The sequence below is a fragment of the Lissotriton helveticus genome, chromosome 3_2 (genome assembly GCF_964261635.1).
Source record: "Lissotriton helveticus chromosome 3_2, aLisHel1.1, whole genome shotgun sequence".
NCBI lineage: Eukaryota > Metazoa > Chordata > Amphibia > Caudata > Salamandridae > Lissotriton > Lissotriton helveticus.
This window is the reverse complement of record NC_136062.1, coordinates 479176398-479193460: the sequence shown is the minus strand read 5'-3', so window position 1 is coordinate 479193460 and position 17063 is coordinate 479176398. Positions and strand designations below refer to the sequence as shown.

Here is a 17063-nt window from a genome sequence, read left to right as displayed (position 1 = left end):
AGTGAATCCAGAAAGATTCACGCTGCAAAACAACCTTTTCTTGTTATTATTGATTTCATGACACAAGCCTGCTCAGGGCAGAAGGTTTGGTACCCGCTCCCGCAGTTACACATACTTCCATATATACTGTCACACTGGTGACACCGAGGTGACTACATGTGAGACCAAGGTGGCTGCGTGTGACACTGAGGTGGCTGTGTGTGACACTGAGGTGGCTATGTGTGACACTGAGGTGGCTGTGTGTGATACTGAGGTGGCTGCGTGTGACACCGAGGTGGCTGCGTGTGACACCGAGGTGGCTGCGTGTGACACTGAGGTGGCTGCGTGTGACACCAAGCTGGCTGCGTGTGACACTGAGCTGGCTGCATGTGACACTGTGGTGGCTGTGAGTGACACCGAGGTGTCTGTGCATGACACCGAGGTGGCTGCGTGTGACACCGAGGTGACTGCGTGTGACACAGAGGTGACTGCGTGTGACACCGAGGTGACTACGTGTGACACTGAGGTGACTGCATTCGACACTGAGATGGCTGCGTGTGACACTGAGGTGGCTGTGAGTGACACCGAGGTGGTTGTGAGTGACACTGAGCTGGCTGCATGTGACAGAGGGGGCTGTGAGTGACATCGAAGTGACTGCGTGTGACACCGAGGTGGCTGCGTGTGACACCAAGGTGGCTGTGACTGACACCGAGGTGGCTGCGTATGACAACGAGGTGACTGTGAGTGACACTGAGGTGGTTGTGAGTGACACCGAGGTGGCTGCGTGTGACACCGAGGTGATGGTGTGTGACACCGAGGTGACTGCATGTGACACTGAGGTGACTGTGTATGACACGGAGGTGGCTGCGTGTGACACCGAGGTGGCTGCGTGTGACACCGAGGTGGCTGTGTGTACCACCGAGGCGGCTGAACATGATACTGATGTGGTTGAACGTGACAGCTAGGTGGATACACGTGACATTGAGGTGGCTGCATGTGACACCGAGCTAGCTGCATGTGACACTGAGGTGGCTGAACGTGACACCAAGGTGGCTACATGTGACACTGAGGTGGCTACACGTGACATTGAGGTGTCTGCGTGTGACACCAAGGTGGCTGCATGTGACACCGAGCTAGCTGCAGGTGACACCAAGGTGGCTGTGTGTGACACTGAGGTGGCTGTGTGTGACACTGAGGTGACTGCATGCGACACTGAGGTGGCTGAACGTGACACCAAGGTGGCTACATGTGACACTGAGGTGGCTACATGTGACATTGAGGTGTCTAAGTGTGACACTGAGGTGGCTTTGTGTGACACTGAGGTGGTTGTGTGTGACACTGAGGTGGCTGTGTGTGACACTGAGGTGGCTGCGTGTGACACTGAGCTAGCCGAGTGACACTGAGGTGGTTGTGTGTGACACTGAGGTGGCGGTGTGTGACACTGAGCTAGCAGAGTGACACCGAGGTGGCTGTGTGTGACACTGAGGTGGCTGTGTGTGACACCACGGTGGCTGCATGTGACACCGAGCTGGCTGCATGTGACACCGAGCTTGCTGTGTGTGACACTGAGGTGGCTGCGTGTGACACTGAGCTAGCCGAGTGACACCGAGGTGGTTGTGTGTGACACTGAGGTGGCTGTGTGTGACACTGAGGTGGCTGTATGTGACACTGAGCTAGCCGAGTGACACCGAGGTGGCTGTGTGTGACACTGAGGTGGCTGTGTGTGACACCGAGGTGGCTGCATGTGACACTGAGCTGGCTGCATGTGACACCGAGCTTGCTGTGTGTGACACTGATCTGGCTGCGTGTGACACCGAGCTGGTTGCGTGTGACACCAAGGTGGCTGTGTGTGACACTGAGGTGGCTGTGAGTGACCTCATGAGTGGAAGTACTAAGGAGAATTAACACCTACCTTTGGGTTTGGATTTAGACTTGGGTGCGCAGGGCTTGGTGACTTGGATGGTTTCATCGCACTTGGCTTTGTAGAGCGCCTTCTTCAGAGTCCCTGAGCGTGCTTTGAGGCCTGTGGTAGCGTCACAGGCCCCCCAGTTCTCAAACTTGTACCTGCAGTCAGCTGGAAGACAGAGAGGTATTGAGTCCACAGGTGAGCACTACAGGAACAACTGGGCTAGAAGGGTTAGAAGGCATGACTCCATTGGTTCACACTACAGGAGAGACAGGTTAGATAAAGATGAGCCTGGCTGATGAGGGGTGATAACTCAAAACTAGTCCCTGGATCCTCATTTCTGGCCCAGGGAAGACCTAGCCTGGCAGTTCCGGCTGGACTGTTGCCATGGGAAACAGGGTCAAGACTGATTTGTGTAAGGCTGGGCTTAAACTGAAAAGAGAGGCGTTCCAAAAAAGAATATATACTTTTACAATGCGGATTTCCTCTGCAATACAATCACAACGCGGTTGTTACAACAACCGCGTTGTAACCACACATTGCCATTACTATGCAAGTCATTACATTGATTTATAGTAGATGGCGCCATAACATTAGAAATTTATAATTTACTATTCCAACTCCAGCCTACGTTATAGTAAAGAAGGTGTTTGTAGAGTAAACTATATTATTCCTTATGTTAGAGCGCCATCTACTGCAAGTTGATGGAATGACTTGCGTAGTAATGGCATTGCGAGGTTACAACATGGTCGTTGTAACAACCACGTTGGGATTGTATTGCGGAGTAAAACCCACAATGTAAAGGTTGTTTCCCACAACAACAACAAAAACAATGAATTTAACCCAGATCTGTGACTGGTGGTGAATGTTTGATTTGTTCAGCATTCCGTCCTTCCTCTGTTCTTTTTGCGGTAACCTATCATTGCTCACAGATCACATGTCATGTGTATGGTGTGCAGGTAAACCATCTTTAGGCAACCCATCATCACATATAGGATGGGTACAGTGGGCAGCTAAAATATCATGCAGGTAACCTATTATTACCCACAGATCACACGTGCTGTGCATGGTGTGCAGGAAACCATAAATGCAGGTAACACATCATCACATATAGGAAGGACTGTGGCAAGGTGCGGTGTGGAAAGTGTGCGCACTTCTCACCTCCAAACGCCTTCTTCCAGTTGCAGGGGATCTTGCACTTGAGCTTCTTGGTCTCCTCGTTGCAGGAGCCCTCGCGCGTCCCTGCCCCACAATCTTTGCTGTTGGGGGTACACGGCCCCCACTGCCAGTCCTCACAGTCGGACAGTGGCTTCTTCCCTTTGTCTGAAAGGAGTATAGACAAGAGGTCAGATTGTATGCTTAAAGCCTCAGTGCCGAGCACACCCTGCCCCCCTGGGCTCAGGATCCATGCCAGAGACTCACCCTTCTTATTCTTTCCAGCCTCGGCTATCACTCCCATCAGCACCACCACCAGAAGGAAGAGGAGCCCCCGCAGCTGCATTCTGGGGAGAAAAGAGGGGATCCGTGTCAGCAATTCAGACCTTGGGATTGAGAGTGAAGCAGGAGGTCTCTCAGGACTTGGGATTGAGCATGAAACATGAGGTCCATCAGACCCTGGGATTGAGTAACAGGCAGGATAGCAATGAGTCATTGGAATAAAGAAAAGAGAAGGGGGTCAATTAGATATATGATCAGGAGTATAAAGACCTCCAGTCATAGAATGAGGTGCAAGAGGACAATCCGATCTTGTGATTGGGTGAGGTGCAGGACAATCCGATCTTGTGATTGGGTGAGGTGCAGGACAATCCGATCTTGTGATTGGGTGAGGTGCAGGAGGACAAACGGATCTTGTGATTGGGTGAGGTGCAGGAGGACAAACGGATCTTGTGATTGGGTGAGGTGCAGGGGGACAATCGGATCCTGTGATTGGGTGAGATGCAGGGGGGCAATCAGATCCTGTGATTGGGTGAGGTGCAAGAGGATAAACGGATCTTGTGATTGGGTGAGGTGCAGGACAATCAGATCTTGTGATTGGGTGAGGTGCAGGACAATCAGATCTTGTGATTGGGTAAGGTGCAAGAGGATAAACGGATCTTGTGATTGGGTGAGGTGCAGGGGGACAATCAGATCCTGTGATTCAGTGAGATGCAGGGGGACAATCAAATCCTGTGATTGGGTGAGGTGCAGGACAATCAGATCCTGTGATTGGGTGAGGTGCAGGAGGACAAACGGATCTTGTGATTGGGTGAGGTGCAGGGGGACAATCAGATCCTGTGATTCAGTGAGATGCAGGGGGACAATCAGATCCTGTGATTGGGTGAGGTGCAGGGCAATCAGATCCTGTGATTGGGTGAGGTGGATGAGAACAATCAGATCCTGTGATTGGGCTAGGTGCAGGAGGACAATCAGATCCTGTGATTGGGTGAGGTGGACGAGAACAATCAGATCTTGTGATTGGGCGAGTTGCAGGAGGACAATCGGATCCTGTGATTGGGTGAGGTGCAAGAGGACAATCAGATCTTGTGATTGGGTGAGGTGCAAGAGGACAAACGGATCTTGTGATTCGGTGAGGTGCAGGAGGACAAACGGATCTTGTGATTGGGTGAGGTGCAGGGGGACAATCAGATCCTGTGATTGGGTGAGATGCAGGGGGACAATCAGATCCTGTGATTGAGTGAGGTGCAGGGGGACAATCAGATCCTGTGATTGGGTGAGGTGCAGGAGGACAAACAGATCTTGTGATTGGGTGAGGTGCAAGAGGACAATGAGATCTTGTGATTGGGTGAGATGCAGGACAATCAGATCTTGTGATTGGGTGAGGTGCAGGAGGGCAAACGGATCTTGTGATTGGGTGAGGTGCAAGAGGACAATCAGATCTTGTGATTGGGTGAGGTGCAGGAGGACAATCAGATCTTGTGATTGGGTGAGGTGCAGGAGGGCAAACGGATCTTGTGATTGGGTGAGGTGCAGGAGGACAATCAGATCTTGTGATTGGGTGAGGTGCAGGAGGACAAACGGATCTTGTGATTGGGTGAGGTGCAAGAGGACAATCAGATCTTGTGATTGGGTGAGGTGCAGGAGGACAATCAGATCTTGTGATTGGGTGAGGTTTAGAAGGCCGAGGAGCTCTTGGCTTAGAGTGAGGCAAAGGAGAACACTCAGATTTTGTGATTGTATACAAACACAGCAAAAAGGCAGTGGTGGCATATACAGTAGCACATCAATCCTATCAATAGACAAATAAGTTTCTATTAGTAACCAGTTCAAGCTCTTGGTGCCTCTTGAGAACACAAAGACATCCCCCTACCCAACAATGTCACTGCACGGTCGTTCCTAAGAGCTTATGTGTTACTAGAGCAAAAAACACTGTGTCTCGGTACTCTAAATGTCCGTTTTCTAGTCTTTGATGGTCAACAAAACAGTCTTATCACTATTCTTGAGACTGTCCACAATCAAGTAATTTATTCAATAAATAAAGTGGTTTTGGAACTTAATACAAAAGTTGCAGTCCCCTGAAGAAGCCCTCGTGTTGAGGCGAAACGCGTTGGCTGCATCGTTTTACTATTGGATAATCAAGTGTGAAAAAAAGAGTAATACATTTTAACTTGTTTACCAAAAATGAGAATTATGGACTGACTTGTACACTACATGGAAATTGGTCTGATGCGTAAACACTTTTAATTTGGAAGTGTGTTGCCTCTCATCCTTTTGGACTATTTGTATTTGATTTGTCGCCATGTGGCAGCTGGTCATTTAAGGTGGAGAGCGGTGACAAAAGGACGTTTGTGAGTGACTAGAGTGGGTGGAACAGTGAGTTATTTGGCCGAGCTGCCACTATTTTCTCAGGAGAAGAGAACTGTAAAGGAGAGGAAAAGAGTGATTGAAAGACTGAGAATAGAAGAAAACTAAAGAGAATAAGGGAATAAAATGAGTGAGAGCGAGGGAACCGGACTAGAAAGATGATGGAGAGAAGAGTGATAGAAGGAGTAAGAAAAGGAGAAGACAACTTTAGAGAAGAAAAGAGTGATTGAAAGTCTGAGAACAGAAGAAATGTACAGCGTATAAGAGGATTAAAGAGAGTGAGAGAACAGATCTAGAAAGATGGTGGAGAGAAGACTAATAGAAAGAGCAAGAGCAGGAGAAGAGAACTGTAAAGGAGAAGAAGAAAGGAGGGATCGAAAGACTGCGAAGAGAAGACAACTATAGATTATAAGGGGATAAAGAGAGAAAGAGCGAGAGAACAGACCTAGACAGACGGAAAGTAGAGGGGTGGGAAGAGTAAGTGAAGGAGAAGACAACTGGAAAGGAGAAGAAAAGAGTGATTAGAAGGGTCTGCTCATGAGAGAGCCAGAAGGTTCCTTGAGTCGGATGTAAATGTGTGTGCACTTGGTGATGGACTAAGTAGAAGGAATAGTGTACCCCCCACGTATGGTGTGAGGACATTGTTCAAAGTGAGAATGGCATGTAGGCCGAAGTGCACGAGACGGGAAGTGCAAGAGACCGGAAGTGCGTGTAGAGCGGAAGTATCTGCACCGAGGCTCCACCCTCAAAGTATGCCAAGATATTGCACTGTGGAATGAAACACACTTAAGGTGAAGACACAAGGAGAGGAGCCAGGGTGAGCTCTACTTGAAGGGCGAGCGCCTAGAAGGGCAGGCATAGGTGCTTTACAGTCACTGACACATCTGGTCAGATACACCCCCCTCCCCTCCCCCCCCCTCCCCAACACTGTGAGATAGTGAGAGCCCACTGGTGTTTACTCGTTACAGCAGAGTACGGGTAAAAGGGTGTGTGAGGGAACACTGCCACCCCGTGGGGCGATTGGGAGCTGCACCAAGGAGAGAAGAAGGAGAGATGGGGAGAGAGCAGAAGAGAAAGGGTGAGTCGAGAACACGTACAGGAGAAATGAGAGACCAAGGGGCATATCATCAAGAGGGGGCGATAAAATTAACGCTGCTTTAGCGTCCATTTTTGGGCGGAAAGCGTAGATAATTTTATCGCAATATTTCCAAGGACACGCTAGCGCGTTATTCCTTGAACGTCCAGCTTTGCATCTCTAATGAGATGAGCGCTAAGTGCGCTTAGTGATAATTATCGCCGGTTGTTGCTGATACGCCCCCAAGAGAGGATGAAAGGCAAGGTGTGCAAAGTGTCGACAGAGAGTAGAAGTGCGAGAGAATGAGGGAGTATTGAGACGGTGGAAGTGTAGACAAGAAGAGAGGGAGTATAAGAGAAAACAAGAGAAAGTGTTGGAGAGATATAAAAATGAGAGAAATGAGGAACGCAAGGTGTAGGGGAGGAGAAAGCGAGGAGTAAGCAGTGATCAAAGTGGGGAAAAAAAGTAAGGGAACTGTGGGCGGAGAATCAGCAGGCGGAAATAACCAGAGAATTGGGCCAGTGGGCAGAGTCAGAGTTATGGCCAGAAAAAACAATCCCAATTTTTATATTTGCCATTTCACTGACCAGTTACAGATTATTACGTTATTGATTTCAACCAATGGATACACATGTTTATGTACGGTTTATTATGAGTTATTGACATTAAAATACATGCACAAAGTGGAATACGTTTCCAATAGCAGAATGACCCAAATATCCTTAAAAGTGGAATCGCCGGCCATTTGTCTCCCAGCCATGAAGTTTCTGTCATCAGCACATCTGCCTCTTTCCACAAGAGCAGTTCAAACATGAATGGCAAAATATCCTAGTTTGCAAATGTTTCCACATAATTATGGCTCTACCATATTTGCCACATAATACATCATCTGCTGCATAATCAGACGATTTTAACAAAAAAATTGTTTTTAGCTCAAACGGATCAAAAGTTTCTAAAAAATGTGACTTGTGTGTCTGCAAAGTGGACGGCCCTTTGCACAGCTTGACTGGTCACCTTTATCACTGTTGTATTTGCATTTTACACTGGTATTAATGAGGCAAAATCTTTGCACAGACTATTAGTATGTGTACAAATAATAAAGTTACTGAAAATGTACCGCATTACGCTGCTGCCTTTTTCTTTGCTGTATATTTTAGTCAACACTGTGGCATAATTTTGTCCTCAATTGCTGCATAATTCCAGGGACCCCAAAGCAGGCAGCACATGTTAAAAGTGCTTGTGCATGAAGCAGAGAGACCGCGAAGTTTGAGAACTTTGTTTGGAGTGCGTGCAATTACTGCACTGCCGATCCCTGGTGACTTGAAGCTACTACTGCTGAAACAAGGCCAATGGAGGTACCGATGGGTGAGGTGGACTGGCCTCAAGGGTTCTGTGACCTCAGTGATAGAGTCACTGTCACCCTAGGGTGTGCTGCTTCATAGGCCTGCCCACAAGACTGGAGGTGAACTTCAGTACGGATTGTGGTGGACAGGCCTTCAAGGTTAACCCACACTTGCCACCGCTAGGGTCCACCTGCTGGTGCGCAGATACCAGGGCTTCAAAGTTCTTGTGGGGCCTTCTAAGGTCTACCATGGGAATATGCTCCCTCAGGGGCAGTGGTCTGGTGGACTGGTCATAAAGACTGAACCTGATTCCCAAGTTCCAAATTCAGCAGCTCTGTACATAGTGCCACATCCTCTCCCCCACTGAACGCCATACTGCCCCACTGAGAGAAACTCAGTGCCTTCAGCTGCAACCCAATTGTGCCCCGCTATAATATCCGTGACTCAGTTCAAATTATGCACTAGACCTGAGTAATATGCTGCCTGAAGAATAAAAGTAGTAATATCCTGGAAAAAGTAAACACTCATAGGGAATGCAAGATTAAGTAAAGCAAGTGAAATGTAATTAGGAAGAACATGGTTACCTTTGCGCTTTCACACTTATTATTCATAAATCAATGAGTGTTTTTACCTAAAAAGTTAAGAACAGGATTCGAGGACCCGGAAGGGACCCGTTTTAATGTCCATTGCTTAGATCCTTACAAAACGCAAGCAGTATGGTTTTTAAAGACCACATCCCTGAAAACAGAGCTGCAGGATAAATTTTATAAACTGAAATAAGGAAAACAGCTGATAAGGATCACATTAAACATTTTCCACTCCAAGCATCAATCAGGTATCGCAGTACCTCCAGGATTGGTGCGATTCCCCAACCGGAGAAAACAATGTTGTGTAAAGAAAGACGAGAAAGCGAAAGTAGCACTTTCACTGGCAAACTCTGTAAAGTGGTGCTAATTTGTCAGGGTGTGAATAAAACTAATCTGGCCACTTTGCGACCACTGTCTTGCTTTATTGAATTATTTAGTTATTTTTCGTATTTTGAAACTTTTTTCTCCCCAAAGCTGCACTCTGGAATAGAAAATGTCAGAAAAAGACCACATTTCCAGCAAAAGTGTTTCTTTCTTTTTGGATCCATTCACAGGAGAACGGATGAAGGAAAGGAGAGGAAAGAGAGGGTAAGAACTGTGTCTTGAAGACACGGTTTTCATTCAGCAAGTGAGGAGGAGTGAAAGAGAGACAGAAAGAGAGGGAATAAGAGGAAGAGGTAGGAGGGGGGGCAGCTGACAGCGGCAGAGCAGAGGTGGGCACTTTACTTGTCTGCTCTGGGTCAGAAGGAAGAGACAGAGGGGCATATTTACAAAGAAGTGGCAGAGCGCGGCGTTAGCCTTCTTGACTTAACACTGTGCTCCACCACTTCCGAAACAGAGGGTTGCACCATATTTACAACAATAAGGTGCAGCCCTGCATTTCCCCCTGCGCTGGCTCCAATTTCAGCTGCCTGGCGCTAACGCGGGCACCCTTGCACCACAGTCGAAGGGTGCCTGCGTTGTGGGGAATGTTTGTTTATGTGCAGAAAGTAGTCCTTTTCTGCACATAAACAATCTTAAATGGTACTTTGAAACTCCTACGCGTGCTGCGTTGTGCAGCGCTCATAGAAGTTGCAATTTATCATTTTTTAAATTATTTTTTACGTGCAGGAAGGGACACCTTCCTGCACATACACAATCATGCATGGCATTTTGCTGTTTCTATGTGTGCTGCATAATGCAACACACATAAAAACAGAAAAAGCAAGGAGAAATAAAGCATTTCTCCTCGTTGCGCCCTGTTAAGACCAGCATGTCCCTGGTCTTAATTTTGGCGGTGCATTCCTATTTACGCCACTTTAGTAAATATGGAGGAGCATCAAAATCAATGGGTGTTGCGGTGGAACGCCCACCGCAACACCCATTTCCCGGGAAACAACCTTTACAACCCAACTTTTACAACGCACTACCATTACAACGGAACTTTCACAACGCAACATCCATTACAACGCATACCATTACAACACAACCATTACAACGCATGACACTACAACGCATAGCATTACAACGCATGTCATTACAACGCAGTCATTACAACGCATACCATTACAACGCATACCATTACCATCCAACACTTACCCTACTGTTGCACCCCTGGAGTTAGAATAGTAATATTTACCCCTACACTATCCAATACTTACCATACATGCAATGTAATGTTATGCGTTGTAATGGTATGCGTTGTAAAGGTAGTATGCGTTGTAATGGAATGCGTTGTAAAGGTAGTTTTTAGAAATTTGTTGTAATGGCATGCGTTGTAATGGAATGCGTTGTAATAGATGTTGCGTTGTAAAAAATGTATTGTAAAGGTGTGCGTTGTAAAAGTATGCATTGTAACGTCATACAACCCCATTTCCCACCCCTTTCTCGCTAAGTGTAGCGCAAAAGGGGGCCTTATTCACAAGGAGGAGTCAAGCCACGTTAAGTGGCTTACCGCTGCCTTGTAAATAAGGTGAAGCCCGTATCGCCGCCTCAACGTCAAAAAAGTGACGGTCTGGTAGCAATACGGGCTTGGAAATATGTCCCGGAGTCCTTTTTCTTCTCTGCCCACCCCACTCATCCCCGAACGGCTGAGCCTTATCTATAAGCCTTGGTTATTTCTGCCATCTTGGGATGCATTTTTAAAATAAAAAGTAGGGGGACGGATTCTATTAAATTAGAAAGTAGGGGTACACGTGCCCTGCCAATCCCGCCCTCTTCGACCACTGGGAGGAAGGGTAGGCGAGAGAGAAAGAGTGCATGAGAGAAACAACAAGAGTGAATCAAAGAGAGAGAGCAAGAAATAGGGGGAGAGAGGGCAAGATAAAAAGGGAGAGGAATGTGGTAAAAGAAAATTAAAGAGAAGGTGAGGGAATGAAAGAGGAGTGAGGGATGACGAAGAAAGAGCGGTGTTTAAAGCATCAGGGAGAGAACGTTCGAGACATAAGGCATAGAGAAGAGGGAGAAGGCGTTACTAGATGGGAAAGAATGGAGGAGAGATAACGAATAGCTGGTAGACAGAGGCAGGAAGGTGAGACGTTTATACACATTTAAATAAATAATATGGAAATGTTTTATTTTAAGAGTGATTTATAATTAAAAAGATGCATACAAAGCACTTCTTTAGCTGGTATCAAATATTCAGCTGTTGACTGGGGAGGGGCAGGAGTCAGACAAGGGCCACTTGGTGGAAAAAAGGTTCGATGTGTGCAGTATGGGTGCAAATGGTCACGTGTTTGCTGTGTGAGTGAGGAGGCACACACGTCTGCTGCATGAGTGAGGTTGGACACATGTCGGCACTATGAGTTAGGAGGGACACACATCTGCTGTATGAGTGAGGACTGACATACCTGCTGTGTGAGTGAAGAGGGACAAGTGTGCTGTATGAGTGTGGAGGGACACATGTCTGCTGTATGAGTGAGGACTGACATACCTGCTGTGTGAGTGAAGAGGGACAAGTGTGCTGTATGAGTGTGGAGGGACACATGTCTGCTGTATGAGTGTGGAGGGACACACGTCTGTTGTTTGAGTGAGGAGAGACACATGTCTGTTGTTTGAGTGAGGAGGGACATGTCTGCTGTATGAGTGAGGAGTGACACATGTCTGTTGTATGAGTGAGAAGAGACACATGTCTGTTGTTTGAGTGAGGAGGGACATGTCTGCTGTATGAGTGAGGAGAGACACATGTCTGTTGTATGAATGAGGAGAGACACATGTCTGTTGTTTGAGTGAGGAGGGACATGTCTGCTGTATGAGTGTGGAGGGACACACGTCTGTTGTATGAGTGAGGAGAGACACATGTCTGTTGTATGAGTGAGGAGAGACACATGTCTGTTGTTTGAGTGAGGAGGGACATGTCTGCTGTATGAGTGTGGAGGGACACACGTCTGCTGTATGAGTGAGGAGAGACACATAAGCTGGATGAGTGAGGAGAGACACATAAGCTGGATGAGTGAGGAGGGACACATAAGCTGTATGAGTGAGGAGAAACACCTGCTGTATGAGTGAGGAGACAGGCCTGCTGTATGAGTGAGGAGGGACACGTGTGTAATATGAGTGAGGAGGGACACACATCTGCTGTATGAGTGAGGAGACACGCCTGCTGTATGAGTGAGGAGGGACACGTGTGTAATATGAGTGAGGAGGGACACACATCTGCTGTATGAGTGAGGAGACACGCCTGCTGTATGAGTGCGGATGGACACAAGTCTGCAGTATGATTGAGGAGAGACACATGTCTGCTGTATGAGTGAGGAGAGACATGTCTGCTGTATGAGTGAGGAGGGACATGTCTGCTGTATGAGTGAGGAGGGACATGTCTCAATCAATCAATCAATCAATCAAGACATTTATATAGCGCACTACTCACCCGTAGGGTCTCAAGGCGCTAGGAGGGGGGGGGGCCGTTACTGCTCGAACAGCCAGGTCTTGAGCTTCTTCCTGAAGGAGAGGTGGTCTTGGGTCATGCGCAGGTCGGTCGGGAGGGAGTTCCAGGTCTTGGCGGCCAAGTAGGAGAAGGACCTTCCTCCTGTTGTCGCTCTTCGGATGCGCGGGACGGCGGCGAGGGCGTGGTTGGTTGATCTGAGGTGGCGCTTGGGAGCGTAGAAGTTGATTCGGTTGTTGAGGTAGCTCGGGCCTTGGTCGTGTAGGGCTTTGTGTGCGTGGGTGAGGAGACGGAAGGTGATCCTTTTGTTGACGGGGAGCCAGTGCAGGTCTCTCAGATGTCCGGAGATGTGGCTGTTTCGTGGGATGTCGAGGATGAGTCTGGCTGAGGCGTTCTGGATCCGCTGGAGTCTCTTCTGGAGCTTGGCGGTTGTTCCGGCGTAGAGGGCGTTGACGTAGTCCAGTCGGCTGGTGACGAGGGCCTGGGTGACAGTCTTCCTGGTCTCGGTGGGGATCCACCAGAAGATCTTCCGTAGCATGCGCAGGATGTTGAAGCATGACGAGGAGACGGCGTTGACTTGTCTGGTCATGGAGAGGGAGGAGTCCAGGATGAAGCCCAGGTTGCGTGCGTGGTCCGTCGGTTTGGGTGCGGTGCCCAGGGCGGGGGGCCACCAGGAGTCGTCCCAGGCGGAGGGCGAGGAGCCCAGGATGAGGACCTCCGTCTTGTCTGAGTTCAGTTTCAGGCGGCTGGTCATCATCCACTCGGCTACCTCTCTCATCCCTTCGTGCAGGTTGGCTCTGGCGGCGGCGGGGTCGTTGGTCAGGGAGAGGATCAGCTGGGTGTCGTCGGCGTAGGAGATTATGTTGAGGTTGTGTTGGCGTGCGATGGCCGCGAGGGGGCTCATGTAGACGTTGAAGAGGGTGGGGCTCAGCGAGGATCCTTGAGGGACGCCGCAGATGACTTCGGTGGCCTCTGACTTGTACGGTGGTAGGCGGACTCTCTGTGTTCTTCCATCGAGGAAGGAGGTGATCCATTCCAGTGCCTTCTCCTGGATTCCGATGTTGCCGAGGCGCTGCACTAGGGTGCGGTGGCAGACAGTGTCGAATGCCGCGGAGAGGTCCAGGAGGATGAGGGCCGCTGTTTCTCCGTTGTCCATCAGGGTTCGGATGTCATCGGTGGCAGCGATGAGGGCGGTCTCGGTGCTGTGGTTGGCTCGGAAGCCAGACTGTGAGGGGTCGAGGGATCCATTCGTCTCGAGGAAGGCGGCCAGCTGTTTGTTGACGGTCTTTTCGATGACTTTGGCCGGGAACGGGAGGAGCGAGATGGGACGGGAATTCTTGAGTTCGGAAGGGTCCGCTGTAGGTTTCTTGAGTAGAGCGCTGAGTTCGGCGTGCTTCCAGCTCTCAGGGAAGGTGGCGGTGTTGAAGGAGGTGTTGATGATGTCCCGCAGGTGGGGTGCGATGACAACGTCGGCCTTGTTGAAGACGTGGTGAGGGCAGGGGTCGGTCGGAGATCCGGAGTGGACGGAGTTCATTGTGCGGACGGTGTCTTCGGTGCTGATCGGAGTCCAGGCACGGAGGGTGGTGGTGGGTGGCGTTGTTGCGGTTGTGGCGTGCGTCGGTTGGAAGCTGAAGCTGTTGTGTATGTCCGCGATCTTGTTGTGGAAGTAGGAGGCGAGGGAGTTGCAGAGGTCTTGCGATGGGGTGATGTCGTTGTTTCCGGCGTTGGGGTTGGAGAGCTCTTTCACGATGTTGAAGAGTTCCTTGCAGTTGTGTGCATTGTTGTCCAGCCGGTCCTTGTATGCATTTTTCTTGGTGGCGCGGATCAGTTGGTGGTTATTCCGGGTGGCGAGCTTGAGGGTGGTCATGTTGTCCATTGTTGGTTCCCTTCTCCATACTTTCTCGAGGGCTCGGCAGTTCTTCTTGGAGCTCTGTAGTTCGTCGGTGAACCATGGGGCTTTTCTGCTGCCGGGTCTGCTGGGCGGGGTCCTCAGAGGGGCGAGTTCGTCCGCGCAGTTGCTGATCCACTTCGTGAGGTTGTCGGCGGCCTGGCTGGGGTTCGCTGAGCCGGCCGGAGGGTGCTGGCTCAGGGAGGCGGTCTGCTGTATGATTGAGAAGTGACACATGTCTGCTGTATGATTGAGAAGTGACACATGTCTGCTGTATGAGTGAGGAGGGACACGTGTGTAATATGAGTGAGGAGGGACACGCCTCTGCAGTATGAGTGGGGAAGAATAAAACTGCTGTATGAGTGAGGAGTGACATGTCTGCTGTATGGTATGAGTGAGACTGCCCTTAGGCTCTAATGAGCAATAGAACTCCTGCAACCAGTGGTCAAGCACTGAATCCCAAACATACACGTCATTGGTCCATAGAATAACATCAAGTCCCTGGAGCTTCAAATGCGTTGGCACAAATTTGCGTTCAGCGCTTAAATGCTAGTACCGCTGAAAGGTCTGCGTTATATTACACTATTTTTATAGGTCTTTACTCATATTTAAACTGAAATGATGAGAATGCCACAAATGCCAATCTGAGACCTTGACAGCGATGTAAAAATATACTTCTGGCTATGAGACTGGCTGAAAGTATGGGACTGGCAAGCTACCCTCACCGAAAGTAACGTCAAATAACCTTCTGCCCACGGACTCAGGAGACTCAAATAAAGGGACTCTCCAACTCTCCGCAGAACAAGAACCTGCCTTAGAAGGAAAGGACAAAACCTCCCAAGGGCCTCCCAAGGACAGAAAAACCTCTGATGAAAACCTATGTTCTGTCACCTTATCAAAGAGTGGCTAGGCATCTTCTTGTGTTTTCTTATTCAAATAGGGTCCAGCCTACCCACCTGTCCTTAAGGGCCTGACTCCTTAGGTTTTCCCATCCACCTTATCAAAGAGAGCAAACAAAAGACAAAAAAAGGCCAGAAGCAAGATTGAGAAAGAACAACTCTTAAATATATCTCTCCCCAGCTGAATAGCAATAAACAGAACTCTTCCCAGCGTCTACCCAATGTTCAAAAGCAGCGGAAAGGAGAAGAGTGAACCAAAATCAGCAACAACGACCAGACCCGCAAATTTAGAAAACCTGCCTTCCGCAGCTATTCCAACAAAGCATAAAACCACACCTGACCCAGTACAAAGGACTGCAGTGCTTCTTCAGCAGACACAGCGTCAAAGCTCTTGAGGACAGATAGAAGCACCGCTAGATGAGCAATATAAAGAAAGACTTAAAATGAGATCAATTACCATCTTGCCCACCGCAGGGTATCGACACACCAGTTCTCTCAGCAATCACATAAAATACAGGTTCGTTCAACAAGCCAGAGCTCATTGACCCCAATTATAGCTACCATAGCCATATACAGAGGACGCAGTATCCGCCAGGCCGGGTCGAGATATCAGACCCACAGGAAGCTGCAGACTCTGCGAACAACCACGGGCATATTACCAACAAATAGCGATATTTATCGCTAAGTAGGGTTAGCAGCAATATTTTTATCGCCGCGCATCCCCGTTTTTTATCTCTGAGATAACTTGCTATTATCAAGGTTTATCTCAAAAGTGATAAAAATCCAGGCGATAGCAGCGAAATGTGTGAATATCGCAGAGAATACAGCGCTATTCACGCATTAGCGACGAAATGCTCTTAGCCATGTTATCCACCTCCCATTGGATAACATGGCTAAGAACTGGTCTGGGCAGGTGTTAGTATTTGGAGATATTCGCACTTAGCAATATTTCCTTGCTAATAGGCGATAGCAATGTTAGCGACTGCTGTCAGTCGCTAACGGGTTGGGTACGCCCACTTTGCATGTCATTAGCGATAAATATCACTGACATGCAGAGCGGGCCTCGAACCGCTCGCTTTGGCCTACAAGCTGTCGCTAACTCCTGTTTACAGAAACCATGGTCACTCACCCTACAAGCAATCCCTGGCTTCCTAGGGGTGCATCAGATAGCAAGAAGGGACAACATCTTCAGGAGGCCATTGGCGGGAAGATCAACCTATGTGAATCTCAACTTGAAATTAACAGGAAAAGAATTGCCGAATCAAGGCGAGATGCTCCAAGTGACAGCACTTCGAAGAACTATCGCAACATCTTGCAGAATCAAGATTCTCCCGATTAACATTTATTTCAATAGCCGCAGCATCACAAGAGCGAAAAGGCTACATCAGCAAATCAAAAACTTGGATCAAATCCTCTTGAATCATGATAGTCACGACATAATACTCTGCGGGAATTTAATCTGTGAGAATTGGGATGGAATCATACTGGATGCCCATCGACAAACCATCATGGTCAGTAAAAAACGAGCAGGGGGAAAAGGAGTGACAGTATGTATACTCAGGTATGAATAAATGCACTTAGGCAGGCCTATGGAGGCATATCAAACACGAAACACGCCAGGATATCAACAGAGCTAATGTCATTGATGAACCCACATGGGCTCTGCATGTAAATACATTGTATAAAACTGAGCACTCGAGCTCCTCTTATTCTTACCAGAAAA

At 48.6% G+C, this 17063-nt stretch overlaps 1 protein-coding gene across 1 annotated transcript in view; it reads right to left on the bottom strand.

Moving 5' to 3' along the window:
• MDK (midkine) overlaps positions 1 to 17063 on the bottom strand; it is a 122985-nt gene that overhangs the window by 21568 nt on the left and 84354 nt on the right. The window contains exons 3-5 of the mRNA XM_078684408.1: positions 3308 to 3387; positions 3047 to 3208; positions 1892 to 2053 (exon numbers count right to left, since the gene is read on the bottom strand). Of these exons, the coding sequence (XP_078540534.1) occupies positions 1892 to 2053; positions 3047 to 3208; positions 3308 to 3386 (403 nt within the window). The 5' untranslated portion in view covers position 3387. The remainder of the gene's footprint in view (positions 1 to 1891; positions 2054 to 3046; positions 3209 to 3307; positions 3388 to 17063) is intronic.